The following is a 15706-nucleotide window of genomic DNA, read 5'->3' on the forward strand; positions in this document are numbered from 1 at the left end:
TTTTTTTTTTTATAAAAAAAAAACGGCTTGACCGATTTCGTTCAAATTTCTTTCAGATCTTCATTATGATAATATCTTTCGAAAAAATTTTGGTTGAGGGCGATATCTCAATCCGTTCTTGAGATATCGAAAACGAAAAAAATACTGACATACGAACGTACGTACATACACACATCATCAAAAAAATTGGCTAGCATGCTACTAATATGTTAAAACGTGGAAATATAATGAAAATTCCGATTTCACTTTTCGACCCAATTACAATAACTTCCTAATGGGAAGTTAAAAAAAAAACGAAATGACTTTCCGAACAACCCTATACCTTACATTACTACTATTTTGTATTCTGAAATGTAAAATGAATGAAATATTAATTTTTCCAAAGAAATTATAAACTACTGTTTGTTTCCGAGGTTTACAAGCAATATCTATCCACGTGAATTCACGAATTAAAAATAGCGTGCGGATAAAACAACACCTCTACAGGGGAAGTCGTCGACAACAATGGTCAAACAGCAACGGTACAATATCGATTTTTGAGGCATTGAACATTAGCTTCCATTAAAGAAAGTTACGTTTGTTTACGAAAAACGGATGTCTAGCTTTTACTGTAAAAATAGGTGCTGTTATTGATTGCCTTTCTATTTTTTTTATGAGACAAAGTTTCCTTACATCATCGACGATTTTTAAATAAATGAAAATAAATTAAATCTGTCTAGTTACCGGAATCTCTGGATTGATAACATCCTGGAGGATCTTGCAAGTTAAATGGCAGAGGTTGTTGCGCGTTCTCTTCTATGCAATGGACGAACAAACCCTGTCTCCATCCGGCGGCCATCAACCAATCGGTGGACGCCAATCCCATTATCATTAATATGATAACGATAAGCCCACATATAAATGCAATTACCTGTAATCGAAACGAAAATTCCATTATCATTTATACTCATCGAGCATGTTAACGGTCTGTGGGCAATTTGATGGGCGGCTCATTGCTTGAATTATAAATCGTTAGATTCGAAAATTGTAGCAATTCATTAATGTACGGATAGTGCTCACAATTTTTACGACATAGCTTTAATATCATTTTACACATCAGTCACAGAAACAGAAGTTAATGAAATATAAACGGACCACGATAAGTCGAAAACCTTCAAAACTCGAAAAAATGTCTTGTTCCCTTCCCTTCAAGCCCTAAAATCTTGATTACTCGAAATGTCAACCCTATATTAGTCAAAATAATCAGTGAGTCCCTGCAAGCCATTTTGATATATATTTTCTCACTTCATCATCATAAGGTCGTCAGTCCTAAGACTGGTTGGACACGTACCTCCACTCTTTCCTATACTGGGCTAAACTTTGCATTTTCCTAAAACTAGAACAACCCACATCTTTAACTATGTATTTGCGAACAGTAATCTAACCTAGGTCTATCTCTATCCCTCCTAACTACTGTTTCTGCTTCTAATATGTCTCTGACTAGACATTCATGTCTGAGAAGCTGTCCTACCAATCTATTTCGCCTATTATTTATTGATTTCCATAGAGTCCTCTGTTCTCCTATTCTATCTAATATCGTTATCCTCATCATTCGCCTATAATACCACATTTCGAAGGCTTCTAACCTTTTCTTTTCCGCCGCGCCCACTGTCCACGTTTCGCACCCGTATGGCGCCGCGCTCTAAACATACACCTTTAACAATCTTTTTCGAATTTCTAAATTAATCGTTCGCGAGCATAGAACTGCGCTATCCTCTGCTTTATATCCCTACTACTCCTTCCGTCCTGACTTATCTGACTTCCTAGTATCTAAAATCAGCCACTTCTTCTAATTTTTCGTCTCCTATCTTTTTATATCTTTACTGGTATGCAAGAGAAGAAAAAGTAGGGAAAGAGCGAATATATTTTCTCACTATAACTCAAAAAATTAAATTAAATTAAACCTAATTTGAAACTTATTACGTCTATAGTTCGAAGAAAACTAAATTATCGACTTTAAGGATTTGCCGACAATGTTCTACAAGTCGAATCAAAATCCGCCTAAGTCAAAATCCTCCTTAAGTCGAAAACTGTATAACTCGACTTTTTTGCGTATCCCTTGATGTTCGAGTTATAGAGGTTCTACTATATTAACAAAGATTTGTTTTACGATATTACATATCGTATTACTATTAATCTTACTATTACAATAAATTGATGAACTGATTAATGGATGGGCGAGACAACGCTTAACATTACAACTTGTAAGTAGCAGAAAAGGGTGATTCGCGCCAACAATTTATTATGATACGTTATAGGACCTTTTGTAGTAATTGCGCTATCTGGAGAACAAGTTTTATGGCAACAATAAATGTCAAACTGAACATAATTGTAGCAATAATATAAAACGAACTAACATTTGGCTGACAGGATGATAAACTTTGGTAAGGCTGCTTCTGGTTATACATATAGGAAGCATAAATTTTTATAAAGAGTAGCGGAAATTTTGAACATATTACGCGAAAAAATTGGTCATTACTTCAAGAGCGAGCACTAAATGCACTTATTTCCTATTTTATTTTATTTATTTGAAATAATATGCATAGGTACATAACAGAGCCTTCCAGAGAGCAAAGTTCAAGGGAATATAGAGCTTTTCAACTTTGTATAAAAAGGCAAAGATTATTATTTCAAATAAACTTTATTTTATTGTACGGTTATCAGAACTACACGAGTGATAACAGAATCTAGTTCAAAATTAACTTGAAATATTATACAATTTGACACATTAAATAAATTTGAAGTTCTAAGCAATTCAATAAAAACTCAAATCGAACCTATTTATAAACAAATAAAAAAGGTACTTTCACAATTGGGAACTGACCAGGACGTCTGTTGTTTATAATTCTAATTATGATAAAGACGCAATGCATTTCAAAACTTTTATTATTTAATAATTTTAATGACCGTATCTTTCTTCACAATTTGAATGATATAAAACAAATTCAATTAACTGCCACTGATTTAAAATACACGTATGTATTTATTGGAATGAAATTTTAGAAAAAAATTCACATACTTTTCTAAACTTCTGAACCCTAACGGCTAATAACCATTCAGAACGTTTTCCCATATTGTGTCGATATTATTTACACTTCCTTGTGCGTAAAATGCTTATGTATATTTTTTGAAGCACTTTCACTTTCACCTTCAACTATTATATAAATATGAAGATCATGTTTTTACACCCAATGTCGTGCCACTAATGTAAGTAATGACTGCTCGTCAACAACTAATAGGTTTGTTAATGCGTTAATGCACACTGCATATTTCTCTAATCTGTAGTCTTCATCGGGAAATGGTATTTGTGACGACGGTGCTGATATACACTCAAGAATTAAATCACATACAATACGTTACCGGCTCCATAAAAATGATGTGCTCATTGTTGCGTATTAAAAATAAATCAACATGATTATCCAAATAAAAAAGTGATTCACTGTATGTATTCTGATAACGTATTTCCGATTATAATTATTTTTCGCGTTACAGACGACGCCGGGTCGTGTTCCCATTTGGTCGTTTCATTAGAATATTTTAGCTATAACTATAAATATTATTACATTTTGGTTGCATACTTCCGTGGGCGTGGCGAGAATCTTTCTTTTTTTAAAGGAAACCAAAAGATTACTTTGATTATAATTTTTATTAATTTGTTAATTATTTCTAACGAAGATGCTAAGCAATGTTATGTTGAAGTTGCAGTGACATTTTTTGGAATGTTCCCATCGGTAGTTTTCAGTGATCAACTTCGACCTTCTCAAAATTGCTCATGTTAGTACAATACCTTTTCTCTTTTAAATGTACGCGATTTAAAATTTAACGAGAATTTCACTCACAAATGACAAGTGGTAGTATTCTTATGCTCATTGCAAAACACAAAGAAACGAATTTATTAATTTTAATTCAACTCGAAATGCTAAAAAATACAAATAAAATTAAACAAGAAAACATCGTTATTGTGAATATTTTGATAGTTCTTATTTGAACTTCTATAATTCGAAATCTTTTCTAACTGGAATATTATTTGTCCCTTTGACATACCTATTGCTTTACATTTATTCCAAGCTCTAACTCGAAATTTTTAATTTTTCTAACTCAGCGAAAAAGACAATACGAATGAAGTATTTTACATATATTGTTTGATATCGTAATCTGAGATTATAAAATTATTAGAGGTGCCCTTAATAACAGTACCTAATATACGTGGAAACGATGACTTCGAAACAAAAATTAAAAAATTTGACGGTAAAGCATAAAATTTTCCTCAACACGAATTTTCTCTAGCGCGAACATAACTGGTTGCATTTATTGTTAGGAGTTTTTGAGTTTGACTGTATTTAACTCCAATCTACAGTTTCCTATTGTTCTCAAGATTACATGCTTGTATCTAAAAATAAATAAATCGCGAAGTGAATGACTTATGCTATATGGTATATGCTATCTATTATATCTAGTGTTGTTTTGGGAATTTATCATACACATACATGTGATACAGTAGGTAGTCTCACATTTCAGTGTGTGTAATAATCGTAGAATTTGCCAAAATGAGTCAAGTGTAGGAATTCCAGTTTAATGAATGGAATTTGTAAATTAAGAACAACGATGAATCATTTTTAGCTCTATACGTACAGCGGTACATTTTCAATTAAAAAATATTCATTCATTAGATTTTACTTTTGTGTTTTTATATTTATTACTCCTCTGCGCAAAGTAAAAGTAGGGTTGAGTTTTTTCGCGCATACATGTATGAATGTAGGTGCGATTCTTTATTTACGATTATTTTTTATTCCTTCATTCCCCCGAATTGCTTTATGGGTCTCAACGGAGATGTCAAGACATTCCAATGAATTTTGAGATTCCTACCTATAAAAAAGATAATCAAAATGGTCGACCTAAGGCGATTGTTTTCAACGATACAAAATAAAACACAATTGTCTCAGACTACGGTTATCATCATACTCTGAAGTCTGACCCGAGGTTACATTTTAATAAGTTTTCTTTTAAACATACATACAGAAAATGGTAGATACTGATTTATGAAATTGTCATTATCCCACATTGGATTTCGTTTTTCTTTTACATTTATTTTTTTTTTGAATATGAATATTTCTCTTGCGATATGGCTTTTTTTAGTTTTCTGTGGATGCGAGATAATTTTTCGAATTCATGACAACTCATATCATAGGAACCTACCTTAATTGAATCGCCATTTCTACTTTCACTCCATTAAAACTTTTGAATTGACGAAATACTTTATATATTCAACATAATACAGAGAATTTGTTTACCAAACTACATAAAAGTTACGCTCACAATCAGAGCGAGTATGATATTAAACTCAAAGGGGTGGACAAGGACACGAAAATCAAATCGAAACTCTAAGTCTACGGGGGAAACCTTCTGGTGTTGGTAACTCTATATCAGATAGTTTTGACATAGATAATATACTCAAAATAACCAAATCGTGAGAAACATCTAAAGTAAAAATTATAACATTATTTGACTTTCTATTTACACGCTTCTTGTAAAAAGGGGTGCTATTGAAGAAGTAAATGGACTATTACGATTCTGCATCCGTGAATGCTTAATATATCTGATCATTCTTCTTCTACTTCTACCTACCCTCCCTTTCTGAAGACAGTAACTACACTAAAATCTAAAAAAAAATACTAATTGTAAATAAAATAGGCAATTGTATCATTCTGTGATGATACTATTCAAACAGAGATTTTCAAAATACGACAATAATACTAAGAAAAGCCTCCCACTTAATATTACTATCATGTTTCTACCCTTATAATTTGCTTTAAAAACCAAGCAAAGAAATTCCACTTCGCTTTAAATATTTTCATATACCCATATAATTATTATTGCGTAATTTATTTTAAAGTAAAGCGAAAAAGTAGGTACAGGTAGAATATCTTATTATTGTTAATAAAAAAGAACCCTCAGTGTAGTTAATGGTTCACACCAAGTCTTTTTTAATTAGGGCTCTGTTAGTTTGCAGTAAAGACCGAAAAGCGGTGCACACGAGATAATTGAAGAGTTAATTACAACCGTTAATTAACACTCTATAATAGGACCACCGCGTGTTAGCAGCCGTAGTGCAATTCGTTTAGCATAGAGGTCATTTAACAAAGGATAATCCACAAATTCAAATTTTCGTGAAACGTGGAAGTGAGGAAGTGCGTTCGCTGATTCATCTATTTCGTTTAAGCTTAACTCAAGACGGTGACAAATTACATCCGATGTTATTAAGTTTCTGTCCAATACCGAGAAAGGACTTAGGATTCATTTAAGCTAGCATTAACCTAAATACATCTTTTTTTATGTATATACGTATATACGTAAAAGCGACTATAGAAATAGATTGGATGAACTTTTAATAAATTTTAACGATTTCAATAAAATTACTCTTCATACATTTACAGAGTTCTTATTTCAAAATTGATATTTTGTTAGTTTATCATCATCATCATAAGGTCGTCAGTCCTAAGACTGGTTGGACATGTACCTCCACTCTTTCCTATCCTGAGCTAATCTTCGCATTTCCCTAAAACTAGAACAGCCCACATCCTTAACTATTTGCGAACAGTAATCTAATCTAGGTCTACCTCTACCCCTCCTAACTCCTGTTTCTGCCTCTAATATGTCTCTGACTAGANTAGACGAAAATTTATTGATTAGACAATTATCGAAATTATTCAAGCCAACATGATACGTTACTGTTTTATTCGCTGAATTAGTTTTTTATTAAAAAAACTGGGTGTACTGAGTACCACATAAAATAAATATTAGGGGATCACTTCTTACTCCCACCCTCCCCGCGATGGAACCCATTTTGAAAGTACCCCAAGAACACTTAAGTTGGTGGTTAAGTATCTATGTACGCCTGCTTGAGTTTAAAAGATATTAAAAGATACGTATTGTAAGAAACGTAGCTAACAGTAATAAAAGAATAATCCTGAGTAATCCTGTTGATATCTAATCATGTAAATGAAAATAGTGTTATCTATATGCATACCTAGTCAATATTTTGTTCAGTTAATAAATAATTATTACAATAAATGCTAAAAATATTCTCAACAAAAATAGGTTACCACAGCTTACATGTTTATTACCTATTTAACAAAAATTGACATTTTATGATTATAATTACCATTTTTCAATAAGAAATAAGAACTGACTTCAAAGCATTGCCTACGAATAGGTTACAAACCTGAACTAAAAAGCTTAAACACATCATCTCCTTATTTTCCACTTTTAGAAATGGAACATTTTTTACAAATTTAAATAGGACCGCCTTTGAAATATAGCTATTCAATAAAAAATGAATCATTGGTTCACAAATCAGCGAAGAAATTGCGTAACATATACCTAAGTACATAAAAAAAATACAGTCAAATTGGGAACTCCTCCTTTTCTGATGGTGACTGATAATATTACAATTGGTAATTTTATACTTTCGCGGTCCCCTCGTTTTATGGCTCTAGAAAATCGAAAAATCATCCGATTTCGATTAATTCTTTTTTAAAATCTTTGTTTTTACGGCGGATTTATGAAAAAAAAATATGGAAATAAAAAAAAAATGAAAAGTTATATTGGTTTCATGGCTTTAAATATAAAAACACAATTATTTTCTTCAATTCTGGGAAATCCCGCATTGTTTAATGTTTGTTCTTTTGCCTGGTCTGATAGACAATAATTATCTTATTAATTTTATTGTATAAGTTATAGATTCTTGCGATACCATATGTTTTGCTAAATACTTTGTTTATGCGTTCACGGTATCCTACCAGTCTAGCATTATATGGTGTTTCCATTATGCAATGTTCACACTATCGCGAGTCTATCTACGTTTACTTGTGTACTTAGTCAGCTAGAAACTACGAACAATTTTCAGTTTCTTTCTGCTTAGCATAGCATTCCCCTAAGTAAACTTGGCTGCGTCAGTTATTTAATAATAAAACTCTTGACATTTCCTACCCGAAAAAATTCCATTCATAAAATTACGCGTTTCCATTCTAATTCAGCAGTACTGAAATAGGATTGCTGTGCATCGTTTAATCCATTAGCGGAAATTACAAGCACGCACCTGGTGCAACAACAGCAACGCTAATCCGCGAGCCACCCCCTCGACCTTTTATATAACCGCCAACACACACACGGCGTACGTGACGGCAACGAAATTGTTACGGTTTATCGTCTCGTTTAGTTCCAGGCAACGGCAGCAGCGTGTCGGAAATAATAATCGTGCATCACGAAAAGACATTATCAAATGTACCACGGTTTTGCACTCACGGCGACTGCAGGGCACTATTCTCAGAATATAATCGTATAAGATGGAGAATTGCACACTAATCGAAAACGAAAATTCGAAAACTTTAATAAAGGGTTTAGTAAAATTTGGGAACTTCTGAAGAAGCTATCAAATCGATACGCTCGCGGTCCCGTAAAAAATTTTCACAGGAAAAACAATGAACATATTCACACTTGATGGTATTGTGCGGATTTTGGTCCCATTCCGATATCGATATATTTTATCGAACGTATACAAGCAGGGCATCGACAGTGTGAATAAATTTTGACTGCCCTTCACTCTGTCATCATCAATCAGTTAATTGCATGTCAGTTGTATTCCTGAATCTGGCGAGTATGAGTGAAATTATTGTTTGAAAGCGAAGTTACTTAAAAGAAAATAGCAATTATTTAAAGAATGCGTACACTTTTCGCATTTACCCAGATCCTTCTTTTCTTTCTTCTTCGTTTTTGAACTTATTCATAATCTTCGTCGAAAATAGTAGCTATCACAGCTAATACTTTTGTGGAAAACATAATCATATCGACTGAAGAAATTAAAACGGACAGATTATCGGGACCGGCCCTATGATGTAGATGGATCTTAGGTTTAACTAACAACAACTGTCTTCAAAATCAAAAATGTCGTGTATATGGAGAGAATCAAAAAGTGCCTTCCTTATCATTTTTATCGGATTTTATCCTTTAAAATTGATGTTTTGTATGATTAGGCAATTGTAAATTGAACTACAACATACCGTTTAATGCCAATGACTTGAAAACTCATGTTTTAATTAATCAAACAACATTATTATTGGTAGTTCATGTCTCCTTTCTTGGTAATTGTTCAGTTAACATGAATGAAATCAGAAATATCTGCAATTTGCGTGACAGTGCACAATGCATATTCTCTCGCTTCGCAACCGGTTGCTTAATTTTCAAACAATTAACCTGTTCAACGTTGTAATAATCATTAAATTAGGCAATGTAAAAACTATTTAACAATTCTATTGTAGCTACGTGAAATACAAAGTTCACATGGAGCAAAGAAAAACATTCCAAAACTAATTGTAAGTAAAGCAAAAATGCAAAAAAAAATAAAATATAACAAACGCTTTCAAATCAACCAGTATTTCTCAATATAGAGATTCCAAAATGAAATTAATTTCAATGACAAACCTGAGAGATTAAGTGCTTCAAAAACACCTGAAACTCACTAATAAATGCCTGGATGTTTTTAACCATCAATCAAATTGAAAATTGTGATAAAAAACTCCTACTCAAAGTGTTAAAATGCCATTTCCAGTTTAACATTGGCTCACGGATGAGACTTTGTTTTTCGATATGATTGGAACCGATTACTTGAATAATTAAAACTCTTATTTTCGGGATAGGATTAATATTAAATTTATACATACCATATAAATAAGTTATTTATCATTCCCAGTGGGATTGTTAGTATTAAAATCAAGTTGTTAAACAAATAGGTACTCAGGTATTAGTTTCAATATTATTTACTTATAAATTGATATAAGATTGCCAATGGAATAGATCGTATCAATTTTATGACATCCAAACAAAATTGAGGTGTATTTGAATTTGTTAGAAAAAGTAAAATAAATGATTCAACCACATTCATTATATAAAAAAAAGAAATGCTAAACAAATGAAAAAAAGGAATTAAGTCAGTAAACCAGTTGTTGAATTACTGAGGCAAAATATTTGCCTAAAAAAGCTGACATATTTATTAAATTTATAACTTCCGATTATTAAAATTGATGAAAATATGTTAACATCTTTTGTAATTATATAGTTTCCTGTATTTCTCGATTTACCTAATAAAATAAATATGCAAAAGTCCCGAAAAATTTATATAGTCCATAAATCAAAAACGTTGGTCAATGTAATAGGCGATTTTTCTTTCTCGATACCGAGGGATTTATTGACCAATTAAACAATTTATAATTATTTGAAATTCTCTTAAATGTTCACGGCATAGGGCACCGATTCATGTTTAAGATGTAAACTGAATATTGATCTGCTTTTAATGGACACCATAATAAATTGGATTAGTTTTCCTCAGAATTAAAATCGTTACCACTGATTAGACAAATTTTAGTTCCTTTGATGTATTACTGTCAGTCTTAGTTAGACGCCCTTGCCTAGGTATGAAGATATATTCAGCTGCCTTCCATTATCTTTCTCTTTTATCACTCTGCAAAGTTCTTCATTCCCCTTTGACTTTTTATATTTTGACTCGTCTCGCGACGTCAGCAATGTAAGGGGTGGACTAGTCCCGAAGGGAAACTGAAGAGCACATTTGCATAAACGGCACATCTAAGGTTGAAACGAATTGAGTTTTTGAATATTTCAAAGCTGAATGAAACAAGGGAGGAAAAAAGGTGAACTTCAAGCGAGTTTAACTTATTATGACAATTTCGTCACATATATTTAAGAAAAATGATAATTAATAGTTAAAAGTTGACTCGTAAATAATGGAATTATGTGTAGTTATTACAAACGTACGCGAATTAAGACGCAACCCCTAATCGAGTTTATGTAAGTTATGAAATTTTGTCACCTGATGGCTTGCGAATAATGCATAACTTTTGTAATATATATAAATAAAAATCAACCGCTAAATGTGTTGCTAAGCGCAAAACTCGAGAACGGTTCTTATGAAGAGAAAAACTGGAAAAATTGCCCAGAAAAACGTATAAACCTCACTTTTTTGCATTTTACGGATTAAAACTTATTTTTGTAAACAATCGTTGTTTATTATTGAGACATTAAATCAATAAATAAATTGATTACACTAAAATACGTTTCATTTATTTTTTTTTCTGTTGGATGATCGCCTGAAGAAGCTTGAATATATCTGCCACACTAACTTTCCTGTTGTCCTACAATCCTGGGAAAACTAATTATTAAATTTTGAATCCTTGTAATAGTTACCGTAAATTAAGTTGTAATTACCCCTTGAACATACTGGAAACATGTATAAAATCCTTGAATACGTGTCTCCTTTTTTTTTCACGATAGAATCCGTAAATAAAGTTTCGGCCAAATCGAAAATACGTCGGTCAATTTTTATCCAAATCTGTCTGGTTTGTAAAAGAATGTCCCACATGCGACCCGTGCAACATTTTTAAATTTGTAACTGACCCGGCGTAGAGGAAGGTTTTTCTTCATCCCTGATTTAGAACTTGAGCCATTGAAGTTTTCGTTGCAAAGCAAAGTGCAAATTCCGAAAAGTTCTTGGCGCGATAGTAACAGCCAGGGGCGCGAGCAAAAACGAAAGTAACGGCAAAGTTAGGAACGTGATTAATTGGTGTTCCATGGGCGCAAAGGTGTTTTGTTCGAACGAGCCATTCGGTGGCAGTAATGGAGTAAGGGATCGCAGATTGTTCCCGGATTCCCGGATTGTTTGCGGAGGTCAGCAAACACGGCAGCTATGTCTGAATGGGGAGCTTGTTTGCTTTCCCCGTTTTGCCAAGTCGATGGCTTTCCCGATCAATTATGCATGGCAGGCGTTATGTACCTACCTTAGGTACAAAATGCCTTACTTGTGTACTCATACATGTAGGAACAGTATGTGCTTAAGTACGAAAGAGAACAAAAGACTCGGAAAAAGAAATTAACAAACGACTCCAACGAAGTTGTTCCAGAGTACTTTCTTTATTTCGCGAAAAGCTCCAGAAAACTAAATCTGGTCGGGATTGTTAAGCTCGGCGTATGTGAAAACTTCACAAATGGAACTTTGTTGTTTCTAAAATTAATCTAAGAAAATAAAAAGGAACAGAGATTTTTGTACTCGATGTATGTGTGTTGGAATACTCTACATATATAATATTAATATAGAACATGACTTCTGCGAATTATGTTGGTTATTTATTTAGTAATTTATGGAATGTTCAGTTTATTTTATTATGAAGAACATTTAAATCACCCCACACGAACGCCAACATTCAATAAATGTCAAACTGCATTTCACATATGAATTTGTTTCTACATAAAGTACTTACTTAATATAGTGATAAAGTTTTTGTTGTGTTTGTTATAAATTAAGGTACCTACTCACATAAAACTTTACACCATTGCACGGTTAATTGTTTTGTTATTCACTGTAATTAATAGAAACTGCGGAAATATATACAATCTTCTGAAAAATTTTTAAATAAGTTGTAGCAAGTAGTAACTTGCAACTGTAGACTTACTTTTAGAGTTATTATGATTAAAAACTTAGTTTACAATCAATTTTAAATTCAACTGTGACTTCTTTTTCATGTTAGTTCATGCGCCCATAATTTTTTTCTATGCATTTTTAATTGTAGGCTCTACACAAATGATATAAATGAATAGAATTTTATCAAGTTTTATTGATTATGAAAACATAAAATGCCTACAGCAGCACAATTATAAATTAATTGTAAAATTATTAAGCTTTTTTTTTACAAATATTCAAATTCAAATGCCACTTGAATTTAGAGCACCCTGGCTGATAGGATTTCTCATTTAGACACTGTACAAAATCATCAATAAGTTTTATTGTAACATTAATTAATTAATAATATTCTTATGAGCATTCCTTTCAAATTTAATGACATATACATCATAATAAAGAGGGTTTATGGGTACCTAAGTATGCCAAAATAATCATTAATGTATACGTACTACCTACATAACACGGTTTAAGGAACGTTCAACTGTTTCTTATTTTTACTAACGAAGGGGTATAAGTGGTAAAAGAAATTTTATACGAAAGTTTTCCCATCTAATACAGCTACTTATACGAGATGTAAATTATATTATTCTTTATGACAAAAGACAAAAAAATACTGAAAAAAACAAAAAATACAGATGTTCGTTATGTTTTACTTTCTGAAGGTGCTGGAACTTTTTTATTGACGTGACAACGTCTTATAATTCGATGGAGCCGGCTGCACGCATGAAAAAACATGACTCATGCGGCGTTACCTCGCTCTGAGGCGTTCCATTTAAGGCTTGAAGTGCAAGCGAGAGCGCGGAACGAGCGACAAAGAGGCACAATCGGCCTCCGCGTTCGGCAGCGTTTGACATCTGTCTCTCTCCTACTTGAGTGAGCGATGCGTCCGCGTGGACAGCTGCTATACAATAATACATTTCCATTTACCTCCTTCTCTATACCCATACAAAATATCTATCAAACAAATAAAATTAAAATTTTCTTTTGAAAAATGAAACCATTCCATCAGTATTTTCTTATGACGTTGTCACGTTCAACTATCGTCAGTAAACCGACTTTACAGACAACCGATTTTTTTATTATATTCTGGGAATAAAGGTTAACAACAATGTGCTTGTGTAATACTTCAATGACCCCTTTTAAACAAAATAAGAAGTCATTTTATTTTGCGCTAAGAACAAGGTTAATTTGTACTAAAAGCAAGAGAGTTGCGTAATCCATTTAATAAGACATGCAATTTGTCGCCATACATCGCCGTCGCTCAAGATCAACGCATTTCTCCCAAGAGCTGACATCAGAAGTTCCTCAAACACTAAAGGCATTTGAGCACTTTAAATTGATAGCGGCGAACGGCGCGAATTCCACATCACCTACCACCACTATCGAGTTAAAAGGCAAAATAAAACAAAGCAATGACAACTCCCCGTTAATGCAATGTGAAACGCGTTTAATGCCTGGGGATGGAAGCTGAATTTCTCGATCAACGTTAAAAGCTGGTAAATGTTCATTAATAGACTGCAAAAAAAAGGTTCTCAGCCTCTGTTTTCTGTTTACTCGTTCTCTGTATAAAAATAAATATTTTACTATATGCAATCGTCAAAAGGACTGTTGGTAAATTGCCTCCCAGTAGGTACTAAAGAAATCGGTTCCTCACTTAATTAGTTTTATAAATTGCCTCCCAAACCTTCTTAATCTTGATAATGATCATTAATAGATAAGAGAATTCAAGAATACGACTTCACTTCTTTATATAAGGAGAAAATTCTAAAAGTCCTTATTTTCTTAAACCCTGATGAAGCCAGTGATTGTTTTATATTTGATTTTCTATTTATTTCCCCAATCTTATTCAAAAGTATTGTGAATTATATGATGAACAATTATATATCAGAGAACAATTTATTTCCTCAATGTATTTGGGCTTTGTAATTCAGCGAAACTTACTCAAAACGTTAAAAAAATACCTCTATCAATATGCCACTAAACTTATTAATTAAGCAGATTTAATGTAAAAAAAAAATTATTATTTCACATCGATGTAGATGTTGAAATTAATAAATCATACGAATGATATGCTGTCAGAGAATCAAGTCAAAAGCTATAACAGCCAATTCAACAACACACCGTAATTGGATGACCACGGAAATTTTCGAAATGTACGTATGTATATGTAAGTACATTGTAGAACACTCGAAATAAAACTCATTTTGGTGAAATTTCTAACTCCATAAAATCAGCAAATCAATATTAGATAGCGAATGAAACTGAATGTGTACGTAAATCCGTTGCAAATTACATTAAGGAGATTGACACTAATAAAAGGTGCGAGAGGCAGGCGACGCCACGATGCGGGGAAAGCGCTAATATCTATATATATTCACGCAAATTAGTACATACGTATATCTCTTTCGTTTGAATGTACTTGTGAGTATAAGTGGGTACTTTTTATAAAAACCTCTCATTTTTTGATTAAAAAACTCAGGTTCCTAATCATTCTGAAAATTTACAGAAAATATACTGCACTTTGGTGAATTTTCCGATAGACCCATTGGATGGGGGGGAAGATGTATTAAAACTTTTTAGAAAACTTAGATCAAGATCCTTCGAATTATACCACTCCAAACGCGCGGAGAAGTAAATCTTTGACTCATTTTAGCAACAACAATTTGAAGCCTCACGTAACCTACATTATATTAGTTTGTGTTAAGTAGAGTTGGTTAAGTGTTACTTCAAATTTGTTGCCTAAAATGGACTAAAGGTCAACTTCTCAGAAGTGGTAGGTATCTTTCAAAAGGTCCTGACCCAAGCTTTTGACGTGACAACGTCTTATAATTCGATGGAGCCGGCTGCACGCACGAAAAAATATGACTCATGCGGCGTTACCTCGCTTTGAGGCGTTTCATTTAAGGCTTAAAGTGCAAGCGAGAGCGCGGAACGAGCGACAAAGAGGCACAATCGGCCTCCGCGTTCGGCAGCGTTTGACATCTGTCTCTCTCCTACTTGAGTGAGCGATGCGTCCGCGTGGACAGCTGCTATACAATAATACATTTCCATTTACCTCCTTCTCTATACCCATACAAAATATCTATCAAACAAATAAAATTAAAATTTTCTTTTGAAAAATGAAACCATTCCATCAGTATT

The 15706-nt window shown here is 32.9% G+C and overlaps 1 protein-coding gene across 1 annotated transcript in view; it reads right to left on the reverse strand.

Moving 5' to 3' along the window:
• The window catches only part of LOC108738076, a 77564-nt gene that overhangs the window by 5993 nt on the left and 55865 nt on the right, over positions 1–15706 (reverse strand). Inside the window, exon 3 of the mRNA XM_018471305.2 lies at positions 718–910. Within this exon, the coding sequence (XP_018326807.1) occupies positions 718–910 (193 nt within the window). The remainder of the gene's footprint in view (positions 1–717; positions 911–15706) is intronic.

Source organism: Agrilus planipennis, unplaced genomic scaffold (assembly GCF_000699045.2).
Source record: "Agrilus planipennis isolate EAB-ADULT unplaced genomic scaffold, Apla_2.0 scaffold165, whole genome shotgun sequence".
Classification (NCBI taxonomy): Eukaryota; Metazoa; Arthropoda; class Insecta; order Coleoptera; family Buprestidae; genus Agrilus; species Agrilus planipennis.